General features: G+C 37.1%; 1 protein-coding gene across 2 annotated transcripts in view; it reads left to right on the top strand.

Moving 5' to 3' along the window:
- LOC116749597 (protein adenylyltransferase SelO-like) overlaps nucleotides 1-18,422 on the top strand; it is a 28,643-nt gene extending 10,221 nt beyond the window's left edge. For both annotated transcript variants that reach the window (XM_032624102.1, XM_032624103.1), the window contains 11 exons: nucleotides 1,738-1,807; nucleotides 2,519-2,591; nucleotides 4,055-4,138; nucleotides 5,163-5,292; nucleotides 8,479-8,523; nucleotides 8,636-8,717; nucleotides 8,819-8,911; nucleotides 10,815-10,894; nucleotides 11,945-11,988; nucleotides 15,079-15,158; nucleotides 18,130-18,422. In XM_032624102.1, the coding sequence (XP_032479993.1) occupies nucleotides 1,738-1,807; nucleotides 2,519-2,591; nucleotides 4,055-4,138; nucleotides 5,163-5,292; nucleotides 8,479-8,523; nucleotides 8,636-8,717; nucleotides 8,819-8,911; nucleotides 10,815-10,894; nucleotides 11,945-11,988; nucleotides 15,079-15,158; nucleotides 18,130-18,252 (904 nt within the window). In that variant the 3' untranslated portion in view covers nucleotides 18,253-18,422. The remainder of the gene's footprint in view (nucleotides 1-1,737; nucleotides 1,808-2,518; nucleotides 2,592-4,054; nucleotides 4,139-5,162; nucleotides 5,293-8,478; nucleotides 8,524-8,635; nucleotides 8,718-8,818; nucleotides 8,912-10,814; nucleotides 10,895-11,944; nucleotides 11,989-15,078; nucleotides 15,159-18,129) is intronic.
- The last annotated feature ends 305 nt before the right edge of the window (nucleotides 18,423-18,727 follow it).

Genomic DNA, 18,727 nt, shown 5'->3' with positions numbered 1-18,727 from the left:
CCACCAGCCAATGCAGGGGACGCGGGTTTGAACCCTGGTCCAGGAAGATGCCACATGCCGCAGAGCAGCTAAGCCCGTGCGCCACAACTACTGAGCCTGTGCTCTAGAGCCTGCGAGTCACAACTACTGAGCCTGCTTACCACAACTACTGAGGCCCACATGCCTAGAGCCCATGCTCCGCAACAAGAGAAGCCACCGCAGTGAGAAGCCTGCACACCACAACAAAGAGCAGCTCCCACTCACTGCAACTAGAGAAAACCGGCGCTCAGCAACAAAGTCCCAATGCAGCCAAAAATAAATAAATAAGTTTTAAAAAATATTTACTCCTTTAAGAGGAATTCTGTTTCCATTTGTTAAGAGCATACAGTTCTAAAAAGCCATTAGAATATATAAGAAAAAAATTCTCTTAGACAAACCAGAATCATTTGGAATATGAATCCTACACTGTAGGTATCAGCTTAGTAAATCCAGATACCTAGTCCACGGAGAGAATGGGGAAAGGGAAGTGAACGCGCAGAGCAGAGAAGTCATCACCATTGTCATGACCGTTCTCTGAGTCTTTTTAGCAAATGTTTACTGAACTCAGGGTCATCCCAGCTTGTTGAGAGAGAGGTCTCCTCTCACTGGGCATTTTCACTTCTCATTTGCTTTTTTGGGTCACTTCTGCTCAGATTCACTATGTCACTGAAATTGTTCTATCTGGTGGTCATAGTTCAGTTATATGTCACTTATCTCTATGACATTTGATGTATATTGGTGAGCACTTTATCCTTAAAATGACTGGACTGGCTAACATGACTATGTATGTATGCCTTTTTGTTTCCCAAGTGCCTGAAACAATTCTCTAATCCACTCTAAACAAACTCACTCCTACTGGACTTTAATAATTCCCAAGTCATATCTACAACCCCCAGTTATTTTCAGGATTCTCTCTTATCCAATGCAATAAACACTAGTATCAATAGTTACTCGACTCATTAGTCAGTTAAAACAGGGAATTAAACATACGATACATGTACAACTTAAACATTTTAACTTCAAACCTTGGCCAATTTATTTGACATCTTATTTGTGAAACTTACATGACCTTCCACACATAAATAATCATTCTCTGCTCTGTTATCTTTATACTTTTTATATATTTCTATTATTGCATGTATTATATGGTGATGTTATTATTTCTTCAGATGTTCTTCTCCCCTAATAGACTGTGTGCTCTTTAATGTCTGGGTTTGGGTCTGTCATTCTTTTTCCCTGCACTTGGAGGTTCTCAATGGATGTTTATTGAATTAATCTGAATTTGTAACATAATAAGATGGCATCTTAGAAACATATTTCCAGTTGTGACTGGTATTAAGGAACTATTTCTCTATGGCTATTTTGGGAGTAAAATCTTATTTTACTTTTTTTTTTTTTTGTGGTACGCGGGCCTCTCACTGTTGTGGCCTCTCCCGTTGCGGAGCACAGGCTCCGGACGCGCAGGCTCAGCAGCCACGGCTCACGGGCCCAGCCGCTCCGCGGCATGTGGGATCTTCCCGGACTGGGGCACGAACCCGTGTGCCCTGCATCGGCAGGCGGACTCTCAACCACTGTGCCACCAGGGAAGCCCTTATTTTACTTTTTAAAATTATAAGCATGCATCTAATGAATTCATGAATGTCAGGAGTGGACTGAGATGACTGGATACTCAATACTGTATTCTGAGGAACACTGATGCTATCTCCCCTTTATCTCTAGGATGTTATTAGACTTCATCATACAGGAACACTTCCCCTCAGTAGATGTCAAGGAACCTAACAGATATTTGGTAAGTTTTTTAAAAGAAAGGACAATACTCTGTTTTCTGTCATTGGCCGGCCACCATTAGTGGTTACAACTTAGCACTTAAAAATCTAAAGTTAAAAAAGGAAATGTAGAGCATTTTGAACATTTTGTTAAAGAAAGAGACAATGAACCACCCTGTAAACAAGACATAGATAAGGAAGTTGTTGTTTGAAAGGTATCTAGAAAAAGAGAACAGGTGCGACTACATCCTGACTATATACATTACTTTTTGAGCAGCATTTGTAACTTGGTCACATACATTGTTTTCTCACATGTTGGATATATACGTATTTCTATAGTAGTAGTTCTAAAATAAATACATACATAATAGGCAAATGTGATTTTCTATTCTTGTGGCAAGTTTTTGAAATTCCTTTATTTTTCTTAGTGACTCATTTCAAAATTTAATAACGCATTTTGCTTACATTTAACTCCCTGTGCTGAATTCCAATGTTTTTCCTTTTCTTATTGTACATGAAGAAAACCTGGTCATAATACTGCCTGAGCCTTGTATTTATTATTTCTGGATCAATAACTCTATGTTCTTCCATTGTTTTCTTACACGTACTACTTTCCATCTCGTTAGTCATCTTTTGGCCCACCTTTGAGAACACCTTTTCATGTTGGAAATCGGAAGATCCTAAAAGAACATATGTTACTGAAAAATCTGAAAATTTTCTAAATTTCATTTTAGGATTTTTTTTCTACTGTGGTGTCTGAGACGGTACAGCTTATTGCCTTGTGGATGTCTGTTGGTTTTGCTCATGGTAAGTTATCTACTGACATTTCACGCTTCTGATAAGAAAGTAGAATTACTTTGTTGAAGCAGAAGACTTCTTTTCTGTGTATTTCAAAATATTCCTGCCGATGAGCAGGAATAACATTTATAATATATGAGTTTATTTTTGGCAAGAGAGAAACAACTTTCTCATGTTTAAAATGATTTTGAACGGAACAGATACACAAAATAGAATAAGCGTACTCAACCCGTTGATGTTGTCACTTGTAAAGCTTTTTAACCTTGTGAGTATATATTATATTAGGTCTTTTAAAAGCTTTTTAAAAAACCATTAATCATAAAAGCACTACATGCTTATGGTAAAGAATTTAAAATATACAGAAGTGCATGTGAGTTCTGTTCTCCAGGAGAATCATTATTAACCATTTTATCTCAATTCTTCTAGACTTTTCTTCGATGGTATTCATATATCCCCTACAAAAACAGTAGGGCTGGCTTGTGTGTGTCTGAAGCCATTCACTGTGTGGGGTTACACTGGAAGGAATATCTGCCTGAACTAAGAATAACTGTCTTAAAATAAAAGCAAGTCACATATGTACTAAGGTCTCTAGATAAATGCCAAAGGGGGATCCCACATTGTAAAACTTCTTGAAATCTGCTTTAATTACATCCTCGCTGGGTCTCACTGTGGTGGGTAGGGTGGTGAGCAGTGGGGTGTTTCAGAGGTTTTGCTGTTGTGAACTGTGCGGCAGTGACCACCATGCATTTATATCTTTACATTCTCGAAGGTGAGTTTCTGAGGATAAACTCCTGCAAGTGGACTGGCTGGATTCGAGTCTATATATGCACTGAACATTTTGATAAGCAGGGTCATCCTGCTCTAAAAAAGGTTGAAACTGTCTACACTGGACACTGTTGCCACCATGCCCAGCTATCCTATATTGGGCTGGTGTATGCATTCCCTGCCTCTCTCCTGCCTCACACTCCGCCCCCATCTATGACCCCCTCCCCCACCTAGGAGGTCACACTCCCTCCCCACCCACTGCTGGTGGTCTGCAGCTAAGGACTGTTATGGGGTACATATCCATACTTTTACCTTTTCCCCCTCTCACAACCTTTGAAAATTAATTAATGTTGTTTCTTTAGTAGTCTCAATTCCATTCCAAATAACATATATTCTTAAATAAATGCTAGAAATTCAGGATAAATGAGAGGAGCTTTCATTTCTTGGACCTTTGGTTCCTGTAGTATTTGACATCTTTGGTTGTGGAGGAGGTATACAACGAAAGGCTAAATTTAATTTTAAAATACAGTTTTAATATATATTAAGCTATTTGACTTCACCAGTTAAACTTTCAATTGATAATTGTTTCATTTCTAAAACAAATGCATTTTCATGACCTTTCCTATTCTGTATAAATTTTATACAGTTAAAAATGCTTTATCATTTTATTGTCATGTTTTGGGCATCTTTTATTGTTGTTGTTTTAGGTGTTTGTAATACTGATAACTTCAGTTTGTTATCCATTACAATTGACTATGGTCCATTTGGTTTTATGGAGGCCTATAATCCAGGTATGTATGATTTATATGTATATTCTGTATTTCACTAAGAAAATTATCACTGGTTTATTTTAGATAAACCATTATAGCTAACTCAGTAGTGGGGTGGTAGAAAGAATTGGGTTCATTCATAAAACGGTCACTTTATGTGCTACTCAATCTTCCAGGTGCCACAGGGATACAGTATTGAGTCCTTTGTGGTCTCTGCCTTCAAAAAATGACATATTAGAGAAGATGACATGACGGGAGGAAGGGAATGTGTTGTCAGACAGACATGGGTCTGAGTTCTGGCATCTGATCCTTAATCTGTGCCCTTGGATGAGTAACTTAACCTCCCGCTTTACTAATCTGTAAAAGGATCAGAGCAGGCTTTGTGGGGGACATGCTATCAAGTTGGAGTTTGAAGTACATGTGTGATAACCTGGAAATCCTTGTAGGTTAGAAATGTATTCCTCTATTAGGCAAATAATCATATTTTAAAAGATTTTCATGTGCATGGGTATTAAGTATTTACATTACTTTGAAGTTAAACGTTTAATGTCAGAAAGATTTTTATCTAATATATATAAATTTATTAAGTTTAAACTTAAAAATGAAGAAAGAGGGACTTCCCTGCCGGTCCAGTGGTTAAAACTCTGCGCTTCGGGCTTCCCTGGTGGCGCAGTGGTTGAGGGTCCGCCTGACGATGCAGGGGACGCGGGTTCGTGCCCTGATCTGGGAGGATCCCGCATGCCGCGGGGCGGCTGGTCCCGTGGGCCGTGGCTGCTGGGCCTGCGCGTCCGGAGCCTGTGCTCCGCAGGGGGAGAGGCCACAGCAGTGAGAGGCCCACGTACAGCAAAAGAAAAAAAAAAAAAAAAAAAAAAACTCTGCGCTTCCACTGTAAGGGGCATGGGTTTACTCCCTCGTCAGGGAACTAAGATCCCTTATGCCACGTGGCACGGCCAAATAAATAAATAAGTAAATAATTTTTTTAAAAAATGAAGAAACTATTATAATTATCCCCACTGTAAAGCAACAGTATGTTTGCTCGAAACAGATTTTGTACCAAACACATCTGATGATGAAAGAAGATATAACATAGGAAATCAGGCTAATATTGGAATGTTTAATTTAAACAAGTTGTTACAAGCTCTAAACCCATTACTGGATCCTAGGCAAAAGCAACTGTGAGTAAATCCTAAATCTACTAATTAAATCTGTGTGAAAATATATTTGTATAATGATCATGTTTTGAAAAGCAAGAAACATTTTTAAAACCATACTATTTAATCTTTAATAACAAAGGCTTTCAAACTATATATATATGTGTGTATATCTATTTTTTTTGAGGGGGGTACCACTTTGGCTTTTTTCCATAGTTATCAGGATAAAGTGTTTTCCTATTTATTGCTTTTTAGGTGCTGTGAAATCATGGTTTATTTCTTCTTTGATCCAAGGGCTATTTATCACTGTGTTTCTGAATTCCTAAGTAGTTGGGCTTATTTTGTCCACATTTTTATGATCAAAGAACGTGTTTGGTAAAATCTAGTCAAAATGTGTTACAGTTTCTTTATGGTCCAACATAATAAATTTTTGTACATATTTCATGATCATATAAAAATGTGCACAAACGTTTTAATATATCAGATTGAGTGTACTGAGTATATTATTCAACTCTTTTATGACTCTGTTTATTTTTTTATCTATTAGATAAGTTTGATTCATAAGAGATGTGTATTAAAATCTCCCATTTTAATTGTATTTTTAGCAAGCAATTTTTTCTAATTGTTTTGAATTTGTGCAATATGCCATTATTGGTACATACTGATTTTTTTCTTATATTTCCTTCAGAAAATGTGCCTTTTATCCTAATACAGTGACCCCCTCTATCCTGATTAATACTTTTAGCTCTCAATTTCAACTTATCTGATATTAATATTCATGCTTACTTTTGTTGTATTTGCCTTGAATCTCACTTTATTTTTTTTTTATCTTTATCACATTGTTTTAAAGTATGTTTCTTACAAAAGTAAACAAAACATAGCCAGGTTTTAACTCAATGTGATGGTTTCTGATTTAATAGACGTATGTGGGCTTTTCACATCTATTATAATAATTGATTTATTTTATTCCTTCTCTCTTACATTGTGTTTTATTTTACATGTTAGTTTCCCCCTATTCTCCTTACCTTTTTATGATTTGAGGAGCTTATCCATTCCTCTCCAACCCCCAACTTTGATTTGGAAACTACTGCATCCCCCACCCCTCATAGTTATCTTGTTTTTCTGCCACTTTCTCTACTGTTATATGAGAACAAGTTTCCAAATATTTTCCCTCACTAAGCTCCTATTTGCCCGTTGTTTTCCCCTCCATCCCAATGAGACCTTTAGAATGCTTTTGTTTTACCTCTACTTACCCAACTGCTACATTTTGCTAAGATAGTTTAATATTTTGAATTTCAGACTGTTAGTAGGTTTTCCCTTGAAGTATCTCTCTTCTATTTTGAGTCTTCGCCCTTAACACTCCACTCCCCTCCCTGCATTTCTAGTCACTTTACTGCTTACTAACATTGTTTTTATTATTTTTTTTAAATTCCGTCTTGAAGTCTCTGCCTTGATTACTTTCTTAAGTATTTGACTCACATGGGGTATATAGGTGATATACTTTCTGAAATCTTACGTAACCATTAATATTTTCATTTTACTCTGATTGAGATGTAGGATATTAGATAAAGTATGGATTCAGTTGCTTGTAACAGAAATCCCAAATAATAGTGGCTTGAACAAGAAGGACATATATTTTTCCCTCACATAAACGTATGGTAATTCATGTTGGTAATTCAGGGCTGGTATGGGGACTCAGTTGTCTGAGTCCCAGACTGCTTTTAGCTTTCTATGCCACCATCCATTGTCTGTGGCCCTCATGGTCTGAGATGGGACCATCTATCACATCCATATTCTAGGTAGGAGCATGGAGAAGCAAAGAGGCAAGTCCTCAATATTGAAGGACACATTTCAGAATTTATACACATCACTTCCCTTATTTCGCCCTGGCCAGGACTTAATCATATAGCCATATACATGTAGTGGCCTTATACTGTATCAACTTAGCTAAACTGGTCGAAAAATGCCCTTCCCTGTTTGGTCATGGGTTAGGTTGGCCACAAGAGAAATTGCCAAGATCTGGAAGGCAGAAGAGAAGCAGCAGTGTTTACACCCAGAGGGCTGGTATAGGGTTGGGCACTACTGCAGCTCACACGCCTTGTCAGGGGCTGGATTTGAGCAGAGGCTTGAAGGAGTAACAGGAGCAGCCACAGAGATATGTGGGGGAAGAGTGCTATAGGCAAGGGAATAGCCTGTGCGAAGGTCCTGAGGCAGGAGTGTGTGTGTGTGTTTAAGGAACAGCATGAAGTCCAGGGTAGCTGTAGCAGAATAAGCAAGGGGAAGAGTCATAGGAGATAAGGTCAGGAAGGTCAGGGGAGTGGAGCTTCAGAGTGTGTTGAGCATCTGTATAATTTAAAATACATTAAGAATGTTAAGAAATAGACAATTTGTTTAAAAATGGGTTTAAGGTTAATAACTCTTTAATTTAAAATTTTTTATGAAGTATTTCACTATTTTCATACATTCAGGCAAATAAAATGTTATTGTATTGGGTGAAGTATCTGTAATGCATTATTTTGGGTCTAAGATAATTTTTAAAATACGCCAGGGCTTCCCTGGTAGCGCAGTGGTTAAGAATCCGCCTGCCAATGCAGGGGACATGGGTTTGAGCCCTGGTCTGGGAAGATCCCACATGCTGTGAAGCAACTAAGCCCGTGTGCCACAAATACTGAGCCTGCGCTCTAGAGCCCACATGCCACAACTACTGAAGCTCACGCGCCTAGAGCCTATGCTCCGCAATAGATAAGCCACCGCAATGGAAAGCCTGCGCACTGCAACGTAGAGTAGCCCCCGCCTGTCACAACTAGAGAAAGCTGGTTTGCAGCAATGAAGACCCAATGCAGCCAAAAATAAATAAGTAAAATAAATAAATTTAAAATAAAATAAAATACACCCAAAAAAGCCATTTATATAACTCTTTTGGTATTATAAAGACAGATTAACATTTATCCTATAAGCTAATTGTATATAGTCATATTTCAGGAGTTACCTGATTTGACCTGTACTGTATCCAAATCTTTGAGACAGTAAATTTATATTGACAGTTTTCTCTAAGGTATGATATACAATTAAATCACTAAATCAGAATCAGTAGTATGTAATCGAATGCTATTTAATGTATGAGAAGGTTCACTTTGTTCATGTAAAATGTAATTCAAGAATGTTAACATTTAAGCAAGGTTTAACGGTGCTGTCTTTTTTCTCCCTCAGTGCTGCTCAGATTCTTGAGGGGTATCCCATTCTTTATGATACAAGGTTTGTTGTTTGTTTGTTTGAACACATATTAGAGCATCCTGCGTGGTTTGAGGGCAATTCTTAAAACAGTGAGAAATTTAACAACAAATCAAATTGACATTTCTCCTTTTAGATTTAGAGAATTGTTCAAAGCCAAATTGGGATTACTTGGAAAAAGCAAGGGTGATGATGATTTAATTGCATTTCTCTTACATGTGAGTTTATCATTTTATCTCTTTTTCCTGATTAACATTTGAATGACTATTCCGTATATTCTTCAACAATTGAGGTTGCTAAATGGAAGTATTTTCATTAGCTCATGGAAAAGACAGAAGCTGACTTTACAATGACATTTCGGCAGCTCAGTGAGATCACTCAAAGCCAGTTACAGGAGCTCAGCATTCCTCAGGTATTAATTTGTGACTTTTGGCTTTTTTCTTAACTCAGTTTTCTTTAACAGATTTGTTGAGGCATAATTTACATACCCTAAAATTCTACTCATTTTAAGTGTACAAGTCAATGATTTTTAAATAACTTACAGATTTGTGCAGTTATTGCCACAATTCAATTTTAGAACAATTCCATCACTCTGAAAAGATCCTTTTTTGCCCATTTGCAGTCAATCCCTTTTTACTACTTCCATCCCCAAGCAACTACTAGTCTACTTTCTGTCTCTTTGCCCTTTCTAGACCTCCCCTGTAAATGGAATCATATGGTATGTGGTCTTTTGTGTCTGGCTTCTTCACTTAGCATATTTTTGAGGTTCACCCATGTTGTAACCTGTATCAGTGGTTCTTTCCTCTTTATTATTTTTAAGATCTTTTAAGTACGTCTTAAGATATTATTATTTCCTCTTTATTACTCCCTTGTATGGATGGACCACATTTTGTTTATCCAGTTACTAGTTGACAGACATTTGGGTCATTCCCACTTTTTGGCTATTGCGAATAAATACTACTATGAATATTCATGTACCGGTTTTTGTGTGAACATATTTTCATTTCTCTTGGGTAGATACTAGGGGTGGAATTGCTGGATTGTTTAGCAAATTTATGTTTAATTTTTTAAGAAACTGCCAAGCTGTTACCAAAATGGTTCTTCTTAATTCAGTTTTAAGAAAGGTGTTGCCTTTTTTTTCAATACTGATCTGCTACATTTATGGAATAATATGGGTATTAACCAGAAGACTCCCACTTATTATAGATTTTTAGAAACATAGCTCTGTTTATAAGGTGTAAGTCTTTTATATTGCATTGTTTTTATTATTTTTCAGATGAAAATCTAGGCATATTTTTAAAAATTTCAATTTCTTCATTATATTTCATGACTTCTGTGTTAACTAAAAAAATTATTTATATATAAAAACTATTTGTGTATAGTTCTCACAGGTATGTAATTGCCATAAATTACAGTTTTAGGAGTGATTTGAATAAAAGAATGTCTACCTATTCAGCAAGAAATCCAGCAAAATGTTAACCAATAAGCATCTCTGATATAATTTAAAAATTATTAATGAACTATCAGAACTAATTATCATTTAATGTGAGATTTAACATTTAACATTAACTGAGACAAAGTAATGTTAAAGTGATTTGAACGAGTTCTTGACAGATGTTAATATTTAAATTACTGAGTGTTGGGAAAATTTGAGAGAGATCATTACACTTTTAATCATTTTAATAGTTAATTTCTGTGTCTTCTGAATTTCAGACCTTTTTAACTCCCTAACTCTTAACTAGAGCTAATAGCTTATTCGTGTTCCCTTAGCCTTTATGTGTATTTCTATAACACTTCTAAAATGGCACTGACTTATTTGTTTACACACTTTCCTTTTTAAAAGCAGTAATTATGTCTTATTAATTTTTTTATCCTTCCCAACTAACATAGTTCCTAGCACACAGTTGACATTCCATAAATATACGTTAAATGAATTAATAGATAACTAAATAAAACAGTTACAAATTAAATTTTTTAAGTAAATTATATATTACGTGAGTTTTCCCTATTTAAAGGAAGGGTTTTGATAATGTAAGTATTCACATGTAATGTCTATTTATAAGAACTATGTATATTTTTTATTTCTCTTAAATCATGCCATTACATGTATCTCCATGAATTAGAATTTGAGTTGAAAGTTATATAAAGAAAAGGAAAACATTATTCCTTTTTAGTACTACTTCTACTTGAAATAGAGAACCTTAAGAGAAATCTGGATGTTATAAATTATTGTTAAGTACATAATTTAAGGGACATGAAGTTAAAATAAAGTGAACAAATATTAATAAGCAGTCTATTACTGTATTTTCTTCTAGCAATTCTGGGCACTGAAAATGATCTCAAAGCACAAACTCTTTCCTGCCTGGGTGTCCCAGTACCTTTTGAGACTGAAGAGGTAAGGTAACCTCATCACTTCTTGAGAAAGCATGTAATATATTACTTTGGCATCGTCAACCCATCAGATTCCTCACTTCCTTTCCATTTTTCAACATTTCCTTTTTATTCCCGGGAAGTCTGCTCTGGCTGAGGAGTGTCTGGTAACATCTCACCCACGCAGAGAGCACCCTTCTGTTCACCTCAGCTTTGATAAAGCCATTCCCCTGTGTCCTGAGCCCAAGTCTCCCAAACCTTGACGCTCTGGAGAGAGAGCTCCCCAGGCTTTCATCCAGTGTCTATAAATTGTCACATCTCATACAATCGTCAGAAGTTACTTTGCTTTGTTAACTGTCACAATGAATCGGAAGCAACAAACATGAAAGAGTAAAGAAATTGTAGGTAGTGGTGGCTGAAGGGAGAGACAGGAAAACCACAGGACACGCAGGAGCAAATAGCCTGTCACAGTTTAATGGCAGCTGAGGGCTATTCATAAAGATGACCCTGAGTAATGAAGAACAAGTTAAATTATTTTCAGAAAACTATGTTTTAAGATAAGGAAAGAGAGGTGCCAGAGAGTTTCGATTTTTTTTTTTTTTTTTTTTTCTCTTTTCTGTACGCGGGCCTCTCACTGTTGTGGCCTCTCCCGTTGCGGAGCACAGGCTCCGGACGCGCAGGCTCAGCAGCCATGGCTCATGGGCCCAGCCGCTCCGCGGCATGTGGGATCCTCCTGGACCCGGGCACGAACCCGTGTCCCCTGCATCGGCAGGCGGACTCTCAACCACTGCGCCACCAGGGAAACCCAAGTTTAGATATTTTTTTAGACAAAAGTATTTTTTTAATTGGTAAAAATAAAAATTTTGGTATTATCTAAAATAACGAAATAAGGTAGTATTTTATATATTGTTTAATCAAACAGGATTTTCTGTCTTCCTTTCAGACACTGATTCAATGTGATTTAAAATTTTTTTTTTCAGTATTTGTCTTGTGAAATAATTCTCACCCTTTTGGAAAAACGATATGATTTGGGGAGACAGTGATTAATTCTGTTCTTTGTTCTGTTCATTTTTAGTAACATGAATGATTCAGATTCTGAAAGAAGAAAAAGAATGACAAGTAGGTAATCCTTTTGATTTTTTCAGCTTGAAGGATTATTACATAAAAGCAACAGGAAGTAATTACTGGAAGTAATTACTCCCAGTTTTCAAAACCTGGAAAACTGGAAGTAATTACTTGAGGGAACTGGATCTGTTGTTTTGTTTTTAACTACAAAAACTCTAGATGAGTGTATTTTAGTTGAGTTGAAGTGTCATATATGAGCCTTTCTAATTTCAGATGACTTTTAACTTGATTATGATAGCCCTGCTTTCAATAAGTTTGCATATTGATGTTAAAATAATATGGCCTTAAAAGATGGTGGAGAGACAAGGAAGGTGGTGTGGTTTATGGTGGAAAGAACGTGAGTTTTGGAATCTGACAGATGAACCTCATCTTGCCACTTTTTTGCTGTATAATATGAAAGATATTTAACTTTCCAATTTTCAAGGCCCTTGGCTATTATAAAATGGGCATATTTTGCAGGGATGTTGTAACGATGAGCAATAATATATGTAAGTTATCTTGTTACAGTGCCTGGGCCATAATATACACCTAGTAAATGGTAGTGCTAAAAATAAATCACCTTTATATACTGCTTTCATGTGACTTTACACTTGGCTTGGAGAAGAAAAAAAAAGGAAGTTAGTCCTTTTTGCAACATGGGTTCTAAGAAGATCAAAGAAGTTAAGACAGAAGTACTCAAGTCCTGGAGTACTCTTACCTTAGGACTGGTGTGGAGAGCTAGTGTGTGTCATCAGGGCGGCTGATCATTTGATGAAATAAGAATGATGCTAATACTCCATGTTAAGTTAGAGGATGAGACTGCTTCTTGACTCAGGACACTATTGTAGAAATAAAAGCAAGCTGAGTTTTTACAAGGAAATGAGTAATCGGTCTTTGGGGCTTAGCATGGATTTAGCTGCCAGCCACTTATGTTCATTGGTGCAATCATACAGAATTTATAGGCCAGCTCAATATGGACTATATCAGCAATTAAGAGAAAAAAGAAATTGAGAGAAGAAGATGTCGTGGCTGTCTTTAGGATTTGGATTTGTTTGGTTATGACAGGATGGATGAGATGGTAAGATGAAAGACATTTAGTGAATTCAAGGCTGAAGCTTTGAATTACTTTAGAGAAATAATCAATGCTGAACAGTGTACTCTCAAGGAAAGGAAAAATTAATTTCCACAATGAGCAATGGGAAAAAGTTCCAGACGAGATAAAAAAAAATGTACAGAATTAGATAACCTCAAAGAATCCTATGAACAGATCTACAATTTTCTGATTTCAGGTAGTTTGTATGTATCAACACATAATTTGATCCAAAGTACTTCTGCTTGCAGCTACAAGTCCCAGCATATTTTAACAGTATTTCGTTGCCAGGTTTCTATAAAGTGTTGGTGAAGTTTGTTAAACTTTTAATTGGGTGACTCCACTCTCCCTCTGCCTAAGTCGACTGCTTCCACAATTTCCCTTGCGTGTCAGTTTCCTTTTCATCTAAGGATTATATATATTTATTGGGTATATGTGTTTTTATTTTAAAAGAGTTCTGCATGAATTCTTTACAATTTGGAAGATGCAAACTTGTAGAAAGAATAAAAAGATTCCCATCACTCAACCACAGTTGCTATTCACTTTTCCATGCGTTTATTGACACTTCTAGTCTCTCTTTTTCTGTGTATATTGATTAGGAGAAAATGTAGTAGTAATCATATTATGGTATAATTTTAGATCCTTCATTTTTCACTAAAAATAAACATTTCCCCTGACTACTTCATTCTTTATAATGTAACATTTTTAATGACTGCATAATATATCTTTGAAAGGGTATGTAATGTTTCACTTAACCAGTCCCCTATTAATAGGCGGTTTAAGTTGTTTCTAGTTTTCCTTAATATAAATAATGCTTTTTAATGTTTAAATTTGTTCCCATAGACTATATTCCTAAAGAAGTAGAATTACTGGGTCACAGGGCACTTGTATTTTAGATTATCTGTCATGTCTTGGCAGCTCTTTAAAACCAAGTCAAAGTGGAATTTGTATGTTCCCTCCATTCAAGTAACTCAGAAAAATGTTGTTGAGAATCACAAAACAGTGATTTCTGGAGTCCTCTCGGAATTTCTTTCAGGCCAGTGAGGATAAACATCCCCTCCTTTCCACCTAGTTGATAAATTATCTTGGAAAAGTCTCATCTCAAATAAAGACATACTTTCTGGAATGTGCCATTATTATAATATTTTTTTAAGATTTAATTTTATTTATTTTTGGCTGTGTTGGTTTTTCGTTGCTGTGCACAGCCTTTCTCTAGTTGTGGTGAGCAGGGGCTACTCTTTGTTGCAGTGCGTGGGCTGCTTCTTGCGGTGGCTTCTCTCGTTGCAGAGCACGGGCTCTAGGCATGCAGGCTTCAGTAGTTGTGGCACATGGGCTCAGTAGTTGTGGCTCGCAGGCTCTAGAGCACAGGCTCAGTAGTTGTGGCGCATGGGCTTGGTTGCTGTGTGGCATGTGGGATCTTCCCAGACCAGGCATTGAACCCATGTCCTCTGCATTGGCAGGCGGATTCTTATCCATTGTGCCTCCGGGGAAGTCCCTATAATACTTTTTAGTATGAAAAAATGCATGGTTACTATAAAAAATATAAATTTACAAAGAGTTTTGCCTGCATGTAACCTTTCCTATTTGCTCCTGGCAACAACAGCATTAAGCAGTCCTACTGAGTCAGACCTGAATTCTGTGTTTGAAGATGTTAAAAGCAGCAACTTTTTTCCTCCCTTCATTTGGGCTACAGGATGAATCTTCTACTTTCTCCCAGCTTTATAAAATGCTTAGTGAACTGAATATGGTGAAAACCAAATTAATGATGAAACACTGAAAAGAAAAATAAAACATAATATTGCTCATGATGTGAAAATACCGTTTTTCCTGTACCATAAGGTGATAAATACTGTATATTGTTTATCAACAATCAGAATGACTGATGCTAATTATTCTTCTCATTTGAGCCTCCCGGCAAAGTTCTTAAAGGTTATGTCATTTCAGTGGTAATTTCACATGGCCTGTGTCGACTTAGTAATTATTGTTCCATGATGAACTTTACCCTCTTGTTTAAGCTGTTAATCCTAGATACGTGCTGAAGAACTGGATGGTGGAATCCGCAGTGCAAAAAGCAGAAAGGAACGATTTTTCAGAGGTAAGTTGATTGACTCTTCTGGGCTTATTTTTATTAATTTAAAATGTATCATACTTTACGGGCTTCCCTGGTGGTGCAGTGGTTGAGAGTCTGCCTGCCGAGCCCCGGTCTGGGAGGATCCCGTGTGCCACGGAGTGGCTGGGCCCGTGAGCCGTGGCCGCTGGGCCTGCGCGTCCGGAGCCTGTGCTCCGCAGCGGGAGAGGCCACAGCAGTGAGAGGCCTGCGTACCGCAAAAAAATGTATCATACTTTAAACACCCTGATTTTGTTTGCAGATATGCTAAACCATACCTTTGCCAGCACCAGCTTCCCAGCTTCTCACTACCTGGTCTCTCTTTTTTTTTTAAATCAGTGAATCATTTTCTCATATTTCAAAATTTATTCTTTAATGTGTTTAAAGTTTTAAATATTCATTTGATATCATATCTACATTATTTGAACTTCTGAGGGTCTGGTTCTGCTAGTCATTGTTTATGTTTAGGGATTTTGGATTTCAACCTCAGAAATCCAGTGAAGCCGATTTGAGAGTGCATATCTCCAGAGAAAATTAGCTTTTGCATCTACCAGGCATCTATGGCACTAGCAACCTGGGTCTATGAAATGAAATCTTGACATCCGGGAAGATGAATGCACTGGATCTATACACATCAGCTTGTATGAATCTCACATATAATGTTTGGCAAAACAAGCAAGTGGCAAAGGAATACATACAATGTGTTACCACCCCAATTTAATCTAAACATGTAAAATCATGTCTTTAGGGATATATGCATATATAATCAAAGTAACAAAATGAATAAAGATGATAGCATCTTTGGACAGTGATTGATTTGCAGTAAGGAAGAAATTCGAGTTAGGGAAGGATATTCAAGGCTTCAACCATATTGGAAGCATTTTATTTCTGAAGCTGAGTGGAGGATACACAGGTACTTGTCATATTATTCTGCATACCTTCTTCTATGCCTCAGATATTAACTAGTTAATTGTTTAAAAATGCATTGCACACAGTGTATTTCTTAGAAGAGGAATAGCCCCCAGCACTCCTGCTGTCGCTCTTTTGTCCTGCACTGGAACAGACATTATTAATGATCGCGGCCCCCTTTCTCTCTCAAATGGGTCACAGCCTTAGGATCCTTCTCATCACAGCATGCTGTGTAGTCACTACCAACTGATCAGAGTGGGCACGACAGAGAAACTGTTCTTGCTATTTCTAATTTGGAACTTGCATAACTTTACATTTCAGTAGTTTAATTAGCCTGACAAATCTAGGTTTTCATTTTAGAAAATAAAATATTTTTAAGTGTAATCTTTTTAGGGTATTAAGGAAAAACAAAGAGAAGGAAGCTAACTCAGTATTTATCTTTAGATAAATTAGTCTAAGCTGGGGAAACTAAACAGTGTTTAATAAGATGTTTTTGTTACCTTGTTTCACCTTCCTTCCCTCTCTTTTGTTCCCTCCCTGTTTTCTCCCTTCCCTCAAAATTATATTTGAGTAAGGGTGCAGTGCCCACCTTGGGTGGGGAGGTGTCTTCCTAGGTCCAAGTAAACGTTCAGATTCATAAGACTATTACAGGCTGCTTTTGGCCCCCCCTTAATTCAGAAAGATACAGGACAGAAACATAGCTTACCAGCAGGGCACCATTAGGTTCCTCCTTTGCAGGAGTTGTTGAAGCATCCACGCAGGCAGGGAGGTACAGCGGTAAAGCTCAGGTGCAGGGGGACACGATCCACACTGGGAAAATGCAGGGGCAGCCCTGGCTGAAAAGCTGCATGTTCTACAGAAACCAGTATCTCTTCTAACAGCTCCATGGGCATAGTTTCCAACATCCCCACAGTAGACCTGCCTTATACGGTGAGTCCCTACACCAAAGAAAGTCCAACACATTCTATCAGGTGTTTACAGTTCTCCCAGGACAAATGCTATTTGTCAGTCATAAGCCGTGTTGTATGGTGATACAGTGGACATACATATACCACCTTATCAGGTTACCAGGGGAACAGATCCAGAAAGTTAACTAAGGGTTAAATTCTCATGCAGGAAAAGAAAAAGATCTTGTTAAACTTTTAGACCTATAACTCTTTACACATACACCTTGTGTTTACATTCCTGCATCAAACATTTCTTGAGAATTCACCCTCTGCGAGTTGCTGTGGAGAAGTATAAAAATCTATTCAGGGAGCTTTTAAACTAGTAGGTAAGATTAGATAGGTATAATATTTATTATATATACTTCTTAAATGGAGGTATAGTTGAAATAGAACATTTTGTTAATTTCAGGTCTACAACATAATGATTTGATATTTGTATATCTTGTGAAATGCTCACCACAATGAGTCTAGTTAACATGTCATCGTACACAGCTACAATTTTTTTTTCTTGTGATGAGAACTTCTGAGATCTATTCTCTTAGCAACTTTCAAATATACATACAGTATTATTAACTATAGTCACCATGCTGTACATTACATCCCCACGACTTAATTATTTTTATAACTGGATGAAAATATACATTTTGATCCTAGAATTATTGCTGAAAGAGGTGTGTTTGTTGATCCCTCAGTTTATACCGTGGGACAAAATTGCAAATGAAGCAGTATGAGTTGGAATCCATGCCCTTGATTTGGAAAGAGTGTAAATCATTGACATCCTTTTATTTTTATAAATATTTTAGAAAATTATAATTCTCTTAACGCTGTGAAGGAATTTAGAAATGATCGGGAAATATATGTATTCTTTGTGAGGATGTACATATTCACTCTCCTGTTTCAGCCAAAAACTACTACTTAAGGAACTTTCTCTGGAATAATAGAAATTTTAAGTAACAGCTATAGTTGAAGTTTTAATGAAACATAAAATGTTTAAACATTTTCATGCACATTTAAAATTTACCTTGTCGTTTCAGAAATTTAGAAAATTAATAAGGGTCCTGATTAAGAGAACCTATATTTATCTACTTTAAATTGTTTACCAGGTCCATCTCCTCCAGCAAGTTCTTCGCCGTCCTTTCCAGAAGCATTCTGCAGCTGAGACAGCAGGCTATTCCTCACCTGCTCCTTCCTGGGCCAAAGATCTCAGGGTTAGCTGCTCATCTTAATTTGGGGAAAATCAATTAAGGGATACTTCTATCACCGAACCCAGCATAGAATGATCTATTTGACAAATTCTTAATGACCACCTACATTTTCTTGACAATCCTGCATTTCATAATAATGGTTATATATAAAAACATTTTTTAACCAAATAAAGTGGACCTATTCTCTGGAACATGGTTGTGGTCATTTTTGTTTTTTTTTTTTTTTTTTTTTTTTTGCGGTATGTGGGCCTCTCACTGCTGTGGCCTCTCCCGTTGCGGAGCACAGGCTCCGGACGCACAGGCTCAGCGGCCATGGCTCATGGGCCCAGCCGCTCTGCGGCATGTGGGATCTTCCCGGACTGGGGCACGAACCCGTGTCCCCTGCATCGGCAGGCGGACTCTCAACCACTGCGCCACCAGGGAAGCCCCATTTTTGTTTTAATCAATCAATTTAATGAGTAATAACTACCTGAGTTATTCTCAATAACTAAAAAAC

This window comes from Phocoena sinus, chromosome 2 (assembly GCF_008692025.1).
Source record: "Phocoena sinus isolate mPhoSin1 chromosome 2, mPhoSin1.pri, whole genome shotgun sequence".
NCBI lineage: Eukaryota > Metazoa > Chordata > Mammalia > Artiodactyla > Phocoenidae > Phocoena > Phocoena sinus.
This window is presented reverse-complemented; position numbering and strand designations above follow the sequence as displayed.